The 12,932-nt window shown below is 40.0% G+C and overlaps 1 protein-coding gene across 2 annotated transcripts in view; it reads left to right on the forward strand.

Annotated features, from left to right (window-relative positions):
* Positions 1–12,932, forward strand: part of parn (poly(A)-specific ribonuclease (deadenylation nuclease)) — a 117,733-nt gene that overhangs the window by 48,965 nt on the left and 55,836 nt on the right. For both annotated transcript variants that reach the window (XM_052022417.1, XM_052022418.1), the window contains exons 19-20: positions 9,360–9,415; positions 10,365–10,451. In XM_052022417.1, the coding sequence (XP_051878377.1) occupies positions 9,360–9,415; positions 10,365–10,451 (143 nt within the window). The remainder of the gene's footprint in view (positions 1–9,359; positions 9,416–10,364; positions 10,452–12,932) is intronic.

Consider the following 12,932-nt stretch of genomic DNA (forward strand, 5'->3'; position numbering starts at 1 on the left):
AAGGTCAAGAGGTGGATAAAAAAAAGCTCTTTAACTCTAGTTCTGCTCCAAGTAGTTATTCAGCAATTCCCACTGTAAAAGGCTTGTATGGACATGATTTGTGTTGACAAAAATGAACCAATGTTTAAATAGTGTGCAGTTACTGTCTTGAGACAACCTACATAGAAAGTGCTTAGTAGGTGATCTCCAAGAACGAGCTATATAGCACCCCAAATATGCCACTACCTTCAGCAGTAATATGAAAGTTAGAAACATTGGAATAGGAGGGGAAGTTTGAAATAAGTCATCTTGCACTTGATAAGGCAATTTTTTTTTAAGATCTGAATCCTGTATGCATGTTAAACCACTGTCAATGCTCAAGGAACACTCAGGGTGGTCCTCCATTTGAAAACAATGTGGCAGGAGTTAAATGCTGATTTCTAGGGCAAGTGGAAACTGTAGACATTGTCAGATACAAATTAAAAGCTGGCATTGATAGAAGAGAGTGAAATGGGGCAATATTTTCACCTTTTAAGTACATTTTTAAAATTATTACCTGCAATAATTCATTTTGAAAATCAAGCAAAATGCAAGAACAACAGGAATGGAAAGCCAGGACCACAAGCTGGTGTACAAATGTGAAGACTGCACAGTTAACACTACTGCTCTCATTAAATTATTCACTCCTAAATTCCCTGTTCCTCCCCTTCCATCCCTCGACTACTAATTTTGTCTCAACTGCCAGTTGGCTATAACTGAACTGCACTTGAGTAGAGACTACTTGCAGAAATGTAAAGTTTACCAACAATTTATAATGATATTGAATAACAACACTCTGGGAAATCTATACATAGTAAAAGTTTTACTTCAATGTAATTAAAGGGAACTTTGCAAATGGAAAATGAAATTGTAATGAGGTACAGTCATAAAATGTTTGCTTTTTGGGCTAGCATACAGGGCTTTGACCATTAAACAAGTGACATAAATTCAGATTGCAACATGGCAGCTGGGAAATGTATTAAATTCAAGCAAATAAATAAACCTGCAACAGAAGTTGGTATCAGCGACTGTGGAACTATCAGATTGTCATTAAAAAAAAACATTTGGTTCAGTGGGGGTATTTGGTTCAAAAACAGTAAATGCCACCCTTGCCACATCACATGAAGGAATAATTTTTTTAAAAAAATTAACTTGGAAACCTGGTCAATTGGTGTTGCAGGGCTTTTACTTAAGAGCGGGTGTTTATATATTAAAGAATGGTGCACTCTCTTGATTTTGCAATGAGCTATCTCTACAGCAGCATAAATAACCAGCAAGAAAAAGGTACCAGCATCCAGTATGAGTAGGTTCAGTTTGCATATCTTGCACTGGAATTCACCTTTTGATCCATTCACACACAATGTATCAGAATATTTGGCATATCTGTTACAATTTGTAAGTTATCTTTGAACCTTTTCCTAAATCAAGCAAATTGAAGTTGTAAATTATTGCAAATGCTGCTCCATTTCCAAAATGAAACAGAAGGGGAATATTAATTACAGCTCAGTTTGGCATTGCCAAATCCCTATCTGGCCACTTACTGTCATTATAGATCTTCATTAGGGGCTGAATTGTGTGGACTCTTGCTATCACTTGTACCCATTTGTGTAGAGGCCTGCACGAGGGAAGCATACTTTTAAAGCTGAACAGATATCATGCCCTGTGATTCAATACCAGATGATGCATTTTTCCAAATTCAACCATTTCTTATCAGTACAGCAAGTTTGGTCACTGATTACTTTAGAGGGAAAATCAGCTGAAATGCATGTCCAGTGTGATTTAGAAATATTTTTCCTTAAAATACAGTAAGCAGAGAACAATCAAAAATGCAAAGATTTCAATCATGGCTTAATCCTCATCATCAGGATTGAACTCCCAAACAGGCTACTGTCTGCAAAGCAAAATAGTGACTGCACCAAATTCACTGCACACAATTAAAGTGAAGATGGTGATAAAGGGGTTTTTAAGGAAAACCTACTCTGCTGCTCTATTGTACTAATTCACTTATTGTGACTTTTTTTTTGAAAATGGTTATCGGTGTGACAAATGCATGCTATGAAGAGTTACCCAAAAGTACCTTTTTAAGTACTTTTTAAGAAAAAGGTATACATGTTCATCAGTAGGAAATATATTCTGATTGTTCAGAATCACCACATAGGAGAAAATATCACTTATGATCAGATAAAAGATAACCTGTCCTTAAAGATAAAATATAAGTAGCTTTTCAAAAAAAGGATCTGTGTAATATGTTGATTTCATTCAATGAATCACAGTATTGTTTACTTGTCCTCCTGCCTGAATACTTACATGCACTCACAGGAGTTCCTCTAATAAAGTAAATTATTTTAAACAACCAAACTTCGCCCAGAGGCAACATAAAGCTGCAAGTGGTAGCAGTGGGCTGGATTACAATCTTACGGTCATCTGCAGTAAATGTACACCAATTTTTTAAAAAATTATCCACAATCTTCCCCATAAAACATTGGATCATTTTGGAAATTTTATCAATGTAGTTTAATCCAAGTACAATAGTTTAAATTTGAGTGGTTAAATATAGAGTTAAAAATCGTGTCTGTAGTGGTGGCCACAAAACTAGTTGATGCTCTTCAAAAATTCAACTGGTTCACTGGTGTGTTTTGAGAAGGGAAAAGTACTCTTCAGTCTGCTTTATGTGCATCTCCAGTGTCACAGCCATGTGGCTGACTCTTGACTGGCTTCTGAAATGGTCTAGTAAGTTGGTTCAGCTCAAAGGCAGAGGAATGGACAATTAATGTCAGCCTGGGCAGCAACACCAACATTCCCTGAAGAAAGATTTTTTAGAAAGATAAATCTGCCAAATTATTTTGATGTGAAACACTTCTGTCGACAAAGAATTGTTTGGTTTTCTTTTGTATAGAACTTTTTTGTGATTATGATTGGAACTAAAATTGTGAAACAAGTTAGTTGTATGTTTGGGATTTCCCTCCCTTTGCATCTAATCTTGGTATTTGTTAACTAGCTGAAACTCTTCATTTGCAAGCCCAAAATTATCTTCTATTGTACTAAAGATTCCCAGTAATTGAACAAGCTGTTGAAAGTTTGTGATGTAGAACTTCAACTTAGTATTGGCCAAAACTATTTCTTCCTGAGTACCAGGATTGTTAACTGGTGGCTTCGAATATACAAAATTTCATCAGGACATGGTGTCAATATTAATGTGCTTCTGGAGATGTAAATTAATACTTCCAATTCCTGCTGCTACTTCCTAAAATGTGATTCAGAAATGTGCTTTTTTTTAAAAAAAAAGGCAAAAAGCCCTAGGAAATGAAAGTGCAGTCTATAAATTCCTCTAGCATCTGGAAGAAGAAAAGTGCATTTATTTTAAGCCAGGAAATAGAAGCCTTTACTTAAAAATGCAATTTCAAAAAGACTAAGGTAGCTTAAATTTTAATATTTTCTGCAGATCATCTTCCCCTTCTCCATGCTCCCTACAAGTGTTGTTCCTACTGATGCTGAAACCCTAAAGTGCACTGAAGAAACTGCTAATGGAGCACCTATTATTCATCACATGCACACAAGTGCGCACACAAAACAATATTACCTTGGTGCATCTGAAGGTGAAGGATGAGTTCAAAATATCAAGTGTGGCTTTAGTATCAGTAGAGCTCTTCTCTTTCCACTTGCAATTAACAGTGCATATTCATTCTTCATTTGAACAATTGGATAAATTCTTTTAGACAAACTCATATACCTTAAGTTTTCTTCAGAAAAGAAATCTAATTCCTAGAGTGGAGGTTCCCAAATTATGGATTGCAACCAAACCATTGTGTACTGCAAGTCTGCCCCTCTTCTCCCCACTATCGTCTTGGTACCTTGTGGATGATGAGGCACAGAAATGTAGGCGTAATAGCTACTATGCTGATATCTAGAGATTGCATGTAATAGCAATCACTTCCACGTTTGCTTCCTTGTGACCACTACGGCAGCAACCGAGAAGAGGAGGAGGAGGAGAAGGAGGAGGGGAAGAGATTTCGAGTTGAGGCCTACCAATCTGTTTGGCTGAACAGCAAGCCTCTGGGGAGGAGGGAGGGGGTGGGAAAAAGAGGAGAGGAATGGAGTGGGGAAAAGCAAGGCAGAGAGACTATGTCTGCAATGCCTCCAAAGGGTTGGAGCCAGATTCCTTTGACTGGCTGCCTTGTCCATTGTAAGATATTTTAATATGCAAGCTTGTGAGAGTCTGTGCCTTGTGGGTCAAGGTTGACTAAATCTAGTTGTTACAAGGATGTTCACTGAGTTAGAAATTGAGTTTGGATTACATCACAGAAACCCAACAACAAAACTGTAATGCTTTCTCTCTGACTAATGTCTTGGGATCTGTTGCACATATCAAAGGATATCTGGAATTCTCTGGGAGGTGCTGACTAGCATTATATTGTGTTGCTTAATGGATAAGTTATCCAAAGTGTTATAGTGGTGGTGTGTCAGGAAGTATTTTCCTGTTCAAACCCACGTCCTTGTTGCTGGAATTAATGAAGGGGGTGTGTGTGTTGGGGGAGGTTTTCTTGCTGTTGTTTTCAAAGGATCCAAGAGATAGCAGCTAACTTACATTCAACTCTGCAGAGATTGATTAATTCTCAAATCAGATTCTGCCAGTTGATAACAATCACCCAAGGCCGTACAGAGCTGGGCCACCCCAGAGCATGTGAACTTAATATTGTTTGAATCAATAGCTGATTGATTTTTTTTTTAATAGTTTATTTCAGTGCTTGATCTTTAATTTTATTTCAACTAGTGGAGTTTAAGAGATGCATGATATAGTGATGGCCTCTGATGTTATTATCATTAGGGGTCCATCCCCACCTACATCTGACACCTCACATGCTCTCTAACTTTTCCATAACTTAAGTTCTCTGGCACACAACCTCATCTTCACCATGGACATCCAGTCCCTATATACCTTCATTCCCCATCATGACAGCCTCACTGCCCTCCACTTCTTTCTCAAACAGAGACAGAACCAGTCCCCTTCCTCTAATACTCTCCTCCACCTGGCTGAACTTGGCCTCACTAAAGACAACTTCTCTTTTGATCCCTCTCACTTTCTACAAACAAGGGGTGTAGCCCAGCTATTTCTGAAGACCTTTTCGTTGGCTATGTTGAACAGCTTCTGTTCCAAGCCTACTCCGGCCTCATTCTGCAATTCTTTCTCCACTATATCGATGACTGCATTGGTGCCATCTCTTGCACCCGTGCAGAACTTGACAGTTTCATAAATTTCACCACAAATTTTCACCCAGCTCTCCAATTCAATTGACACTCTTGCTCTCTATCTCAGGAGATTCTTTATCCACTGACATCTTCTACAAACCCACTGATGCCCACCTCTACCTTGATTACAGCTCCTCTCGCCCCATCTCTTGCAAGGACTCTTATCTCTTTCTCTCAATTTCTCTGCCATATCTGCTCCTATGACGAGGCTTTCCACTCCAGGATATCTGAGATGTCCAACTTCTTTACTAACAATGGCTCTCTTCTTTCCCACCCCCCCCCCCCCCCCCCCCCCACTGTGGTCAAGAGAGCTTGCACCCACATCTTTGCCATTTCCTGCACCTCTGCTCTCACCCCCACCCCTCAGACCCAACAGGGACAGGGTCCCCCTTGTCCTCTCATTTCATCCCACCAGCCTATGTATCCAACGCATCATTCTCTGCCACTTCCGCCATCTCCAATGGGATCCCACCACCAAGCATATCTTCCCCTCCCCACCCCTTTCTGCCTTTCACAGGGACCGCTCCTTCCACAACTCCCTAGTTCTCCCTCCCCACCCATCTGCTCTTGTCCTAAGGACTTACCACTGCACCCGCCATAGGTGAAATACCTGCCCCTACACCACCTCCATCCAGGGACCCAAACAGTCCTTTCAGGTGAGGCAGAGATTTTACCTGCACCTCCCCTAATCATCTACTGCATTCATTGTTCCAAGTGTGGCCTCCTATAGGTGACTGTTTCGCAGAACACCTGCACTCTGTCCACAACCGCGACCTGTATCTCCCCGTTGCTAGTCACTTCAAGATGTCAGTCCTTTGACTCCTCCACTGCCAGGAGAAGTCCAAACATAAACTGGAGGAACAGCACCTTATTTTCCATCTTGGGACCCTACAGCCTAACGGAATGAACATCGAATTCTTCTTTTCTTCCCTTTCCTAGTCTGTTGTTTTTCTCCTTGCCTATTTTATTTTTGTCTCCCCTCCCAAAGGTATAGAGGCGGGCATCATGGAGTGGCTGCCTTCATACCTTTGACCCATCCCCTGGTGGATCTGCTCTCTCCTCGTCCCCTGCATCTGCCTATCACTATCTCACCTGCATTTATCTATCGCCACCTTGTGCACACCCCGCCTCCCCTCTTTTGTCCACCTATCACTGCTCTGCTTTTCCCTCTATATTGGACTTTCTCTTTTCCTATCTTCAGTCCTGAAGAAGGGTCCTGACCGAAAGGTTGACTACCTGCTTTTCTCCACAGATGCTGTTGGCCTGCTAAGTTCCTCCAGCATCTTGGGTTTTTTTTCCATTTATATTCCAGCATCTGCAGTCCTTTTCTCTCATGAAATTTATCTATTCATTTGAAAATTTAACTGTAAGGTTGTGAACCTTTTAAATCAAGTTGGAGGATATCCCTGTTTTCAGATAATCCCTTGGATTAGAGTGATCCAAATCCAAATTGTCTCCCTGAAACCTCAAACAACACAGGGCTGAATTGAAGCGTTACCTGCAACTTCTAACTGGGTTTGTGTAGTTATCTTGTTAGAAAGAAAACATGTTTCACAATTTAACACCCATGGTAAGAAAGATCTTTGTTTAAAATCCAAACTAATGCTTATCAGATAATTAATTCAATGAACAAGTTTGAAATGGGCTCGGATTATTGTGATTTGAAGAGTCGAGAGCTCCTCAGACCATATGCAGGTGTTTGGACATGTAAGAAGAAAATGGTGCAAGTAGGCAGGTTCTGTGGAGAGGAAAAGAAAGCACTGGCTGATTCGCTCAGTATTTTCAGAATTTTCTGTTTTTCACTTCAGAGTCTGCAGTATTTTGCCATGCAGCAGTAAAAGCATTGTTTTCCATTTCTCTAAATTACTCTCTGCAGCCCAGCAGGCCTTTTGAGATCTTTAACCAGTTGGTAGCTCCATATTTATTCTTCATTTCTCTGCCATTGGCAGCCGAGTCTTCAGCTGTCTTGACCCATTTTGTGGAATTCTCTCCCTAAACTTCTCAATTCTTCAAGAAGCTTTGCTTTTGATTGCCCATCTTAATCACTCAGATGTTTAAGGAAGATGCAGCTTACCCTACCATAGTGATTAGAGCACTTGACCAGATCTCTGTTTCCAGCACCTCCTGATCTTGCCCCATCTCATGGGCAGAGCAAACATAGTTTCCTGGTCCTTGCCTTTCACCCCAGCAGACTCCACATTCAACAGATCATCCTTAAATTTCCTCCAGCTTCAAGAGTCCACCACTCCACTTTCAGTATTTTGGGGCGCCATTTCCTTCACATCTCCACTCTTCCATCCCTATTGACCACTCCCCTTGGGTCACTTTCCCATGCGATTGCAGGGGGTGCCACACCTTTCCTTTTTAGCTGTGTTCACAAAGTGGTCTCCTTTATATATGGAGCAATCAAACACAGATTAGGTGTTTTGTAGCACATCTGCATTCAGTTCGTGGCAGTGACTTAGTGTTCCCTCTTGCCTGCTGCTTTAATTCCCCCATTTTCCTCTTAATCTCATCAGATTTATTTTCCATGATTTTGGTCAGACACCACTTTCTTGGCAAGGTTAGGGTGTATGTAATTGGCTACTTGTGCTATTACCCTAGCTTTCAATTCATAGGAGGTACATGGGTGGAGGCTCTATATTGAAACTTTTTCCCTCCTAATGATAGTGACTATACTTCGTTGGCTATAGAACACTGGTCCATTTAGAGGTCCATGTAATGAGTTTGATACACTTGAAATTTTTTAACCAAAAGGGGGAGAAATTATTCTTCAGAGGTAAAGAAACTAATTATGTGCAGTTCTGGTAGTCCTATTACAGGAAGGATGTGGAGAGTTTGGAGAGAGTGCAGAAGAGGTTCACCAAGATGCTGCCTGGACTAGAGCATTAGTTCTAAGGAGAGGTTGGACAAACTTGGATTGTTTCGAGTGTCGGAGGCTGAGGGGTGATCTGATAGAGGTTTATAAGATTGAGAGGCATAGATAAGGTAAAGGGCCAGTGTCTTTTTCCCAGGGTAGAAGTGTCAAATACTAGCGGACATGACTTTAAGGTGAGAGGAGCTTTTAGTGTCAAATACCAGAGGACCTTTCCCGGGGTAGAATTGTCAAATATCAGAGGACAGGTGAGAGGGGCATTAGTTTAAAGATGTGTAGGGTAAGTTTTGTTTTTACACAGAAGGTGGTAGGTGCCTGGAACTCATTGCCAGGGGAGGTGATGGAAGCAGATATGATAGGAATGTTTAAAAGACATTTAGACAGGCAAATGAACATGCAAGGAGTGGAGGGATATGGAACATGTGCTGGCAGATAGGTTTGGTTTAATTTGGTATCATGGCCCCGACAGACATCATTGGCCAAAGGGCCAGTTCCTGTGCTGTACTGTTGTGCTATCTTTGTAGCAGAAATGAAGTATCCAAGTGACTTTGTATTGTAGTGATTTTACAAAGTTGCTTCGTAACTTTGAAGGTCCGATTTGCAATCTAGAATTTGACTATTCATTTTATTTTCATCCTAATGGAGGGGAATAAATAACATACGTCGAAGATTAGGAGATGCAGTTCTTAAATGATATAGATTTTTATAACTTTCTTTGTCTTTTTTGCTAATGCCATATTCTATATACATTGATGCCAGTCATTCAGCTGGTAAGAGTAAGTAGCAACAAACAACTTTAATGCAGTCTCCCCTACTTTCACCCTTCTGCTTTTTTCCCAGGCAAATAGCACTTCCCAAACTCTGAACATGGATACTGATAACAATCCAAAGTATATTAGGCACATTGTCTACTTGAGGCAGTTTAAGCAGCTGATTGCACTTTATTGAAGTACAGTGATATGTCCACTTAATTCCTTTTCGTTAGCTCACTGTTTTTAGAACTATCCCTCTCTGAGGGATTTTGAAAATAATTTGCATTGTGGGTTCATTTCTATGCAAAATACACCAAACTGAGATGAATGGGATTATGACCACTGCATACTTCAGCCATTTCAGCTCTCCCAGCGTGACAACAGGTGATGCTGTCCAGACAACTATTTTTGTGTTTCACATCTCATTAATGATCTTCATAGACTTGTTTTTGTTTTTTTTTTTGCAGACTGTTTTTAATGAGAGTTATTGACATTCCCTACCTAAACCTCAGTGGACCAGATTGTAAGTACATTATTTTTAACTGAAATGTACATAAATATACATCAATTTTCATGTCCCATAGAGCAACTTTGTATTTCTTGCTGAATTCCTTAAGGGTATTCAGCCATATCCAGAGTCTAATTCAAATAAGTTTGCACTTTATCATCAGTGTATTTCAACTTGTGCTTTATTTCCACTTTTAAGACAGCATTACTATGTGATTGGACTGAAATGTATGGTTATTTCATAAACTGAACAATCTAGTTATCAAAGGTTTTCCTTCAAAAAGTACAGGCTATAGATACGTCTGCACTTGCTTCTGTGGGCCTTAAAAATATTTCATTTCTCCTTCCTGGGTAAACAATTTTGTTCAAAGGTTTATGATGCTGAATAATTATGCTGAAGAAATGGAGGAGAAAGGGTTAAGGCTTTGCTGAAACTGCTACAAAATTGTTTACCCGGGAAGGTGAAATGAAGTTTTTAAGGCCCACAGAAGCAAGTGCAGACGTATCTATAGCCTGTACTTTTTGAAGGAAAACCTGTTCTCCAAGAATTTACTGTGATGGGAAATGGGCCCTGTCACAATTACAGAGAATTCTGGTAAAGAGAAAAATCAAACTCTGTATTCATGGTGATCATGTGTTTCTTTTTCTCTAAAGTGTGTAGCATTTCCTTTGGATACTTTTTGGAAAGGAATGTTAGACAAGCTCAAGGGAAAAGGAAGAATCTATACAACAGCTCACTGGAAGTAATGAAAAGCTTTTTGTAATAATGAAGGCCATCAGTTGTTCAAGGATTAAACCATGACTGGTTATTGGCAGGCACTTACTTGCATATGCATCTATTTTTAACTGATTCATGTGTTGAGAGAACAAATTGTACTTATTTCTTTTCCGTCCGCCAAGTTTTGAATCCCTGAAGCACTAAAGCTTTATGATCAAGCTCAAGAGCATTTACTTTTCTCTTTCAGTGCAGCCTAAGAGGGACCATGTTCTTCATGTTCGTTTTCCCAAGGAGTGGAAGACCAGCGACCTCTACCAACTTTTCAGTGCCTTTGGTAGGATCCATCTACTTGTCTTGCAAATTACTTCCAGCACTGACTAGTTTCATTTGATAACAATTGAGCAATATTGTTAGCACTGTTTCCATTTAAACGATGAATTTAATGTTGCACCTCAGCCTTCCAAGGATTCTTCAAAATAAGCTTACTGATATATCTACTTCAAAAAAAATAAATAATTTTATGGAACTTTTTATTTTGCACCCCTGCAGATCACAATTTAGTATTAATGATGTCTGTGCCCATTACCACTCTGAGCTAACTTTGTAAATGAAGTATACATGATAGAATTTCCCCTGATGAGACGCATGATTATAATTAGAATTTCCCAGTGGATGAAAATTGTCTTATTTGCGTCACCAGTGTTTCTGTCATATTGCTATCACACCTTTGTAAAATCATTAGTCACACGTATATTATTGATGTGCATCCAGTTAGTACTAGGAATATGTGCTTTTCAAATTTAAGGACCACAGTTATTATTTTGTTTTGTCATTGCAATAAAGATCCCAGTAGAGTGTGACATGGAAAATTTGAATAAAAATTTATTATACAATAACTTGCCAAAGAAATGCAAGAACACACTACTTGCAAAAATCGCCCAAACTTGGGTAAGTTGCTATGTTCTAACTGAAGGATTTTTTTCTAATGTTGACTTATTTTACATTAAAACTTGGCTACGTGTTCTAAAACCAGTCTTTTTTTTAAAAAAAAAATTTGATTTCTTATTTTCTCCTTAATCATTGTGAAACAACTTAACTGAGGGCAAACCTGTTCTTAACTTTGATTTGAAGGCAGAATACAAGGTTAATGACAGGACTCTCAGCAGTATGGAGGAACAGAGGGTTCTTGGGGTCCATGTCCATAGGTCCCTCATGGCTGCTCCGCAGGTCGATAGGGTTGCTAAGAAGGCGTATGGTGTGTTGGCCTTCATTAGTCGGGGTATTGAATTCAAGAGCCGCCAGGTAATGTTGCAGCTCTAGAACTCTGGTCAGACCACACTTGGAGTATTGTGTTCAGTTCTGGTCACCTCATTATAGGAAGGATGTGGAAGCTTTAGAGAGGGTGCAGAGGAGATTTACCAGGATGCTGCCTGGACTGAAGAGCTTGTCTTATGAGGATAGGTTGAGTGAGCTAGAGCTTCTCTTCGGACAGGAGGATGAGAGGGGACTTAATCAAGTGGACTGTCAGACTTTTTCCCAGAGTGAAAATGTCTAACACGAGGGGACATAATTTTAAGGTGATTGGAGGAAGGTATAAGGGGGATGTCAGATGCAATTTATTTACGCAGACTGAGTGGTGGGTGTGTGGAACTCACTGCCAGCAGAGGTGGGGGCAGATACATGAGGGACATTTAAGAGACTCTTAGATAGCCCTCCATTTCTCTATCATTCATGTGGCTATGTGGGAGGGAAGGGTTAGATAGGTATTAGAGCAGGATAAAATGTCGGCACAACATCGTAATGTTCTGTGCCGTTATGTTCTATGTGGACTTTAAAAATGGAATTGGCATTTAGTGCTAAGTAATGAAATCAATGCCATCAATCTATCTCCCCTGGCAAAAAGTAGTGAGCCCATGTGCATTTGCACCAATAGTAAATGTGAACAGCTGTGTCTTGGATAATTTCCTACCTATTTCAGTGATAAGGTTGTGGAAGTGGGCAGTTACATGTCTGATACAGTATAATGTGGATAAATGTGAGATTATCCATTTCAATGTCAAAAACGGAAAGGGAGACTATTATGAACAGTGAGAAATTAGGAAAGGTGCAGGTGCATCCAATGAGACCTGGTGTCCCTGTATATCAGTCAATAGAAGTGAGCATGGTCGTGCAGCAGGTGTTAAATGCAGCAAATGGTATGTTGGCCTTCACAGCAAGAGTAATTGAGTACAGGAACAGGGATGCCTTACTGCATTTGTACAGGACCTTGGTAAGACCATACCTTAAAGTGTGTGCCGTTAAAAGCTCTTGATATGGAGGAAATGCAGTGTAAATTCACAGGAATGATTCCTGGGATGGAAGGACTGGTGTATGAAAAGAGATTGGGGCAATTGAGCTTGTATTCGCTAGAGTTCAGCGGAATGAGAGGGGACCTAACTGATTAAAATCCTGACAGGACTGGGCAGACTAGACACAGGAAGAATGTGATCCTGATGGTGGGGGGAAATCCAGAACCAGGGAGTCACGGCCTAAGGATGTGGGATAAGGCATTTAAGAAGATGAGGAAAGAGTTCTTCACTCAGAGTGGTGAACCTATTGAATTCTCTATCACCAAAGGCCATTGAGGCCAAATCTTTAAATATATTCAAGGAATTCTAATATGTATCTCTGGCTAAGAAGATCATAGTAGGCCATTTGGCCCCTCAACCCTGCTTCACCATCAGGATCATTTCTAATCAAACAAAATCCAGTATGCCATCCCTGTTTTCTCTCTCTTTCCATTTCTGTATTTTTATATTGTCAATAAAGATGCTTA

The sequence above is a fragment of the Pristis pectinata genome, chromosome 8, assembly GCF_009764475.1.
Source record: "Pristis pectinata isolate sPriPec2 chromosome 8, sPriPec2.1.pri, whole genome shotgun sequence".
Taxonomy (NCBI): domain Eukaryota; kingdom Metazoa; phylum Chordata; class Chondrichthyes; order Rhinopristiformes; family Pristidae; genus Pristis; species Pristis pectinata.